Here is a 7,414-nt window from a genome sequence, read left to right as displayed (position 1 = left end):
ATGAAACTCGTCGATCATATACCAATAAAATTGATTTTTATATCTTATTCCCAAAATAAAGCTATTTTTCCTTACAGTTATTTCCCTCTTGAATCCGTGAATTCAAAGATATTAGTTGGAAGATATTAGCCCGGAAGGATGTGTTAGTATTCTTTTTTGGGAAAATCGCGATATTTTTAGACATTTTTTTTGTTGGAAAACAAGGGATAGAAAGCAGGGGGGGGGGGGCTTTTTTTGTTTCACTGCCGACCGCTGGTGCCATTCTTCGGCCCCTAGTTCTGAATGCTTGGATGGCACCTGGCCACGGGTCAAAGAAAGGCACCAGCTGTCGGAAGTAAAAAAAAAACGAGTCCCGCCCTGCTTTCTGTCACTTGTTTTCCAACAAAAAAAATGTCTAAAGCTATCGCGATTTTCCCAAAAAATAAGATGAACACATCCTTACGGATGATTGAAAATAAATACAGAGCCTATCAATTACAGTTTGCAGTTTGAATCGCTTTAATATCTGTATTAGAACTGAAGATAATATAGTCGCACATTTTTGTACTTTTAAGCAACAACTTTTATTATTTTTTAAATTTCTCAACTGCAACTGGATCACAACAGTTTTCCTCATACTCATGAATTTTCTCAAATTTTTTCCATCGCCCCTTGTATAAGAAATGATGCTCTAAACTTGACTGTTCTTAAATGTACCCAAAAAACATTACTTTTTTTTTACATTTTTCAGTCTGCTAAGCACAAAAAATTTTTTACATAAATGTCTTCAAGCTCTTTAACGTAGAACACTTTCAGCTTTAAAATGACCGTTTTTTTTGTTGCGCTAGTATTTTTTTTGACTTTAATAGTCTATATTTTTTAAAAGAATTTGACGCCGTTTTTATTTTATTTTTAATAAATATATAAGTTTCCTTAGTTTTTTATTTAGTTTCCTTTAATTATTTCCTTTATTTCTTTATTTTGTATTTATAGAGAAAAATAAGTTGAAACTTTAAAATGTTCTCCACCGGTCATGTATAGAAAACTATACTTTCCAGCTGGTCGATTAAGCTTTTGTTTGCATTTACAATGAACATGATAAGTCAAAACTGTCATCTAGGTACTTGAAGTTAAAGTCAATATTTATTTCTGACAATATTAAAACTTTCATTTTAATATTGAGTTTATTAAATTAAAAAGGGTTTTAAAATTATTTACGCCTAGCGTTATAATGCTTAAACCTTCTTGGAGAAAAAAGTTACTATCTAAAGTTTAACGTAAGGGTCATTTTCGCGTTGCAGCCTTTAAGTAAATAAGACTCACGTCAAAACGAAGATAGTGAGTTTCTTCACGCAAACAGCCGGTTTGGCTTAACCCATTTTTTCCTCTCGACGGATTGTTCACCTTGGCGCACGGGGTATTTCCTAAATTAATTTTTTTACGTAAAAAAAAGTCGTGTCTACTAAAATGTAATATTTTTTCTCGATGATTCAAATTTAAAAAAAAGGTTTGAAAGTGTAAAATTAAAAATGTAAAGCATTGAAAAAATTCTGAATTTAAGAATCAAATCCTAAACAATTAAAACTTTTAACATTGAAATTTAATTTGGTTTTGAATATAAGGGTTTAATGTCGTAAAATTGACAAATGTAAGCCTTAGAACTTGATTAGGCTTAAATTAATGGACTTGAGGCACATTCAAAATTTTTAAATATTTATGCTTGTATTTTTTATTTATTAATTCTATGAAAAATTTCAAATAATACAATTCTTGAAATTTATGTTCATAAAATTACTCAATTTGAATGTTTTAAATTGAAAATATAATAAAACCTTTCAATTTAAAATTCCTCTCCTTATAAAAAGTTTTCGATTTCAAAGGCTTTACATTTATTCCATTTTTTCACGAGGTTCGACATAGAATAATCTGCTTATTGCAACTTTAAATTATTTATATCCTAAAGCTGAAAAAAATGTATTGCCGAATCATAAGTGATTTCATTTAAAATGTTTAAAATTAAATAATTTGAAGATCTTATTTCGTTCCGAGCTATTTGGCAAAATATAAACCAAAATGCTGCCGCGAGGCCCATTGTTGAGATATCTTAACTTTCACATGACTCCAGAGCTAATAAAATGTTGGAAAAAATTTGAAAAAATTTTGGAGTGTCCTACAACATGTTTAGAATCCAGTAGAGACCTTAAAATTTTTAAATATTTAAAAATGTCAGTTTTGCAAGGATTTTTGTTGAATGTTTTTATTTAGGGATTGAATGGAGCTATCGTGTTATTTAGTAGCTTAAAATGTGTAGTAATATACCCTGATTCCTATTTCGACCACAAAACTGAATAAAAATTAAAATTTTGCGATTAAAGTCGCTCAGAATAATTCGGAGTTTAGTGAGGCGAGGCGCGTGGCACAGTAGTAGAAAAAAGTGTAGAAAAAAAAGGTCGGTCATATTTCCCAGCGGCAGACAGCCGTTTCTCCAGATTTTCCCATAGCTGCTGCTCGCTCAGCAGGGCCGTCTCAAAGCTTTCAGGTGGGCTGTTCCCTTCTCTCCTGATATAAAATTTTGATATCATAATACAGTATCATGCTTGCACACGAATTATCTTGTATTTTGTTTATTTAATATAGTACACTTATTTCGGTATTATAATATAATTTTGTAATTATTAGGCTGTTAATTCGCTACTAAAATGCGTGAAAGATTTGTTTATATGAGCAATTCTATGTCGTCATCTGTAGAATGTAAGCTATTGTTCGAAATTTTAATGAAAATTGCAGTATTTGTTCTCTTAGGTGTTGAAAGAAAAAACTATGAAATGATTTTTGAAAAATTCCAAAAACTTATAATATATTGAAAATTGAGCTTTTTGCATTTTAATTTAACTGTTATAACTCTAATGACTGTACTGCTGTAAAGGTGTATTTTTTAATTATTTGTAATAAGATAGAATTGTCAAGAAATATTTTTTTAACAACAAATTTCAAAAACTTGGATTTTTCAAAAATTAATATGTAAATTGAATTATTTGGAGGACAGTTTAAGCTATCTATGCATTTTTTTAATTGGGTGTTTTTTCAGAAATTCAGTATAAACATTCATTTTTGAAAAATTCAAGAAGGTTTTCACATTTTTTTTCAAGAAATTTTTGTTCAGAACTGCACCATATTACTAATGTTAAAAAAAATACGCTTTTATAGTATTAAAATCACAAATGTTATAAGAGTTCAAAGAAAAAAGACCGAATTTTTCAATTTAGTGTATCCTGTAATTTCTGGGAATTATTCAAAAATAATGTTATATTTTTTCTTTCAACACCTACAAAAACAAATACTACAATTTTCATAAAAATTACTAGCAATCGCTTAAGTTCTTCATATGATTCCAAAAGGACCAATTTTGTATCCACAGCAGTTTTTTTCGACGAAAAAGGAAATGAACAAAGCGGTTAAATTTTTTAAAATATTATTAAATTTTTTATTAAATAGTACTATTTTTAACCATAGGATATAAATGTTAAGAAAAAGTATGATAGTAGACTTTTCAAACAATCAAAATAAAAATAATTATAGTTTCGTACTGGTTTCTGTATTAATTCAATTCGCATTTAGGCGAAACAATAAGGGAAAGAGTAAAAATTTCTTTAAAATGGCGAGACAAAGAGGAAATATTTAAATAATGGTAAAACAAAGGGATAGGATTAAATGTATGAAGTCCTTTATTTTCAGTTTCCAAGAAAGTCCACACTTTCTTTTCGGCTAAATGGAAAAAATATTTGTATGACACTACATATGGTGCAACATTATCTTATTACGAATAATTTTTAAAAAATACGCACATGGAATTGCTCATATAAATAATGCTATATTAAATGAACAAAATACAAGATAATTCGTGTGCAAGCTTGATACTGTATTATAATATCAAAATTTTATATCAGAAGAGAAGGAAGAAGCCCACCTTAAAGCATTGAGCGGCCCTGCTAAGCGAGAAGCAACTGTGGGGAAATCTGAAGAAAACGGCTGCCTGCCGCTGGGAAATATGACGGACCTTTTTTTTCTACACTTTTTTCTACTGTGCCACGCGCCTCGCCTCATTAAACACCGAATTATTCTGAGCGACTTTAATCGCGAAATTATAATTTTTATTCAGTTTTGTGGTCGAAATAGGAATCAGGGTATATTACTACACATTTTAAGCTACTAAATAACACGATAGCTCCATTCAATCCCTAAATAAAAACATTCAACAAAAATCCTTGCAAAACTGACATTTTTAAATATTAAAAAATTTTAAGGTCTCTACTGGATTCTAAACATGTTGTAGGACACTCCAGAATTTTGGCAGCGTGACCCAAAATCGCCCCGCCTTTTTCAAGATCTACCTTTTTTATGACGGGAAAATGAGAGGAAATTTATGACCCCTTTGAAACAAAATCCCAGATGGGAGGGCTCGGAGAATCCTTTTTCTGGTATAACTTAAGGCAGTGGTCGGCAAACTTTTCGCTTAATTTTCAGGTATGGTCAGGCTCCACCCGATTTAATTTTTTTTACTACTTTTCGGTCTATCCATGTACCTTAGTGTGAGTGAGCTTACTCCAGCAAGAGTCTCTTGTCCACAGGCATGGTAAGTACGGAAATTTAAATTTTTTAATTTTTCAACAAGCGAGTTGAAAATAGAATTATCAGCATCTACGAATTTTTCCGATTTCATTGATATATTAATTGCCTAGAAAAGTTAAAAATTTGAAGGAGTTTAATATCAAGAAACATCAGCTTAACAGTCAATTTAATACTAAATACTTTTCAAATTTTCAACCTTTATAGACAAATTACATGTCTTTGGAATCGGAAAAATACGGAGATTCCAAATATATTACTTTCAAGTCACTGATTGCAAAATTTCAAATTTTTTAATGTCACTTTTTTTTCCCGTTTACTAACAAAGGACCCCTGAGATGGGTGGCCTGGCCAAGCTCGCAGGTACTGCCCTGAAATTAGGTCGTAGGACAGCCAGGGCAGAATACTCTGCCCAGGGCAAGAGCGTGCCGACCACTGACTTACGGTGAAACGGTAACTTCCTCCAAATAGTTTCAGCAAAACCACTCGCAAAATAATGCATTAATTAAATTTTTGTTTCTGCATTGTTAAAAGTAAATAATAAACATAATATCATTAAAAAAGATTAAATAATTCATTTATTTAAACAAGGTTTTGCTGACAACAAAGTAAAATAAACCAGGAAAAATTCTGCGAAAAACCGGTTTTTCAGTTCCCGGCTTTACCGCCAGTGGTCACAACTGATTTATTCTTGGCTTGAGACTCTCCTTGCGAAAACTGCAATGTCGGTAACCACTTATTCCAGATCAAATAATGTGAGATTCTTTCAGAAAGGTTTTCTTTCTGCCAAACCTCTTGAAAAATAATGTAAAAATTGCAATTTCGAATATTAAGTGTTTATTGCTACATATATTGATAAGGCACGCTTCTTTCGAAATCAAATTATGTCCGAAACTACACTTTTAGTATTTAATAAATAAAAGGGATTATTGAGTAATTTATCTCTTGGTAGATTTCGGTAAAAAAAGTTTTTTTTTCTACCAAAACACTAGATAAATAATGAAAAATTTGCACTTTTGTTTATTTAATGTTGATTGATATACTTTTATATTTGATGGGCTTCTATCGAAATTAAATTATGTTCGAAACTACACTTTTAATATAAATAAAATAAAAGTGATTATTAATCAATTTATAATTCGGTATATTACGGTACAAAAGTGGTTTCTTCTACCAAAACACTCGAAAAATAATGCAAAATTTGCACAATTGTTTATTTAATATTGATTGACATACTTCTATAGTCGGCGGGCTTCTCTCGAAACTAAATTATATTCGAAACTACACTTTTAATATCAATAAAATAAAAGTGATTATTAATCAATTTACCTTTCCCCTAGATTTCGGTAAAAACGTGTTTTTATCTACCAAAAAACTCGAAAAATAACGCAAAATTTGCACTTTTGTTTATCTAATGTTGATTGATATACTATTATATATGGCGGGCATCTCTCGAAATTAAATTTTATTCGAAACTACACTTTTAATATCAATAAAATAAAAGTGATTATTAATCAATTTACCTTTCCATAGATATCAGTAAAAACGTTGTTTTTTTTCTACCAAAAAAGCCGAAAAATAATGAAAAATTTGCACCCTTGTTTACTTAATGTTGATTGATATACTTTTTTATTTGGCGGGCTTTTCTCGAAATTAAATTATATTCGAAACTACACTTTTAATATGAATAAAATAAAAGTGATTATTAATCAATTTACCTTTGCGTAGATTTCCGTAAAAGAGTGTTTTTTCTATCAAAACACTCGAAAAATAATGCAAAAGTTGCACTTTTGTTCATTGAATGTTGATTGATATACTTTTATATTTGGCGGGCTTCTCTCGAAATTAAATTTTATTGGACACTTCTTTTAATATCAATAAAATAAATGTGATTATAAATCAATTTACCTCTCCGTAGATTTCGGTAAAAAAACGGTTTTTTTTACCAAAACACTCGAAAAATAATGCAAAATTTACACTTTTGTTTATTTAATATTGATTGATATACTTTTTTATTTGGCGGGCTTTTCTCGAAGTTAAATTGCATTCGAAACTACTCTTTTAATATCAATAAAATAAAAGTGATTATTAATCAATTTACCTTTGCGTATATTTCGGTAAAAAAATGTTTGTCATATTTACAGTTTTTGAAACTGTTAACATTGAAAAATTTCGATAATGTTAGGTCATAATTATGGAAAGAATTTGCGGGTAGTAAAACCACCTATTCTGAGACTTGCACAGACGGTACATGGATATCTTTGATCATAATCAAAGTCTCTTTATAACATTTCCATTTTGGTCAATAATTTCGAGTCTTGTGGTTATTTGATATTCATGTAAATGTAATAAACATGAATTAATTCTTATTAAATTGTATTTACTGAGTTATTTATCGTTTTGAAAAACATGAAAGTATAAGGTTAATGAGCATTTACACTGCAGATGACACGCATCAGGATGATATAAACCCGCGACATTTGCCTTCAAAACTCACAATGATTTTCGGACATACCAACCTCATATTATGTACATTAAACAATCGTCCATTGTAAGACTTTAAAACTGCTTCAATTGACTGATGCTTGTCAAATCACGGAATGAAGAACTTTTTTAAAAAAAACTAGATCATCGTGGCCGTGTAAACGCATTGGTGTAAGTACAGAAAACATGTCTGGCAAAAAGAGAATCATCCTCCGTAAAAAATATGTTTTGGCCCTGAAAAGGGCCGATTGTTTAATGTAGTGTGCATGTTGAAATTAAGCACGTTCACCACGGATTCGGCGAGCCAATTGGATATCCTTGGGCA

The 7,414-nt window shown here is 30.2% G+C and overlaps 1 protein-coding gene across 1 annotated transcript in view; it reads left to right on the top strand.

The window, feature by feature from the left end:
- Nucleotides 1-7,355: 7,355 nt before the first annotated feature.
- Nucleotides 7,356-7,414, top strand: part of LOC117178942 — a 3,999-nt gene continuing 3,940 nt past the window's right edge. Inside the window, exon 1 of the mRNA XM_033370521.1 lies at nucleotides 7,356-7,411. Coding sequence (XP_033226412.1) covers nucleotides 7,356-7,411 — 56 coding nt within the window. The remainder of the gene's footprint in view (nucleotides 7,412-7,414) is intronic.

The sequence above is a fragment of the Belonocnema kinseyi genome, chromosome 1 (assembly GCF_010883055.1).
Source record: "Belonocnema kinseyi isolate 2016_QV_RU_SX_M_011 chromosome 1, B_treatae_v1, whole genome shotgun sequence".
NCBI lineage: Eukaryota > Metazoa > Arthropoda > Insecta > Hymenoptera > Cynipidae > Belonocnema > Belonocnema kinseyi.
Note: the sequence above shows the minus strand (reverse complement) of the source record. Positions and strands in the feature narration are given on the sequence as shown.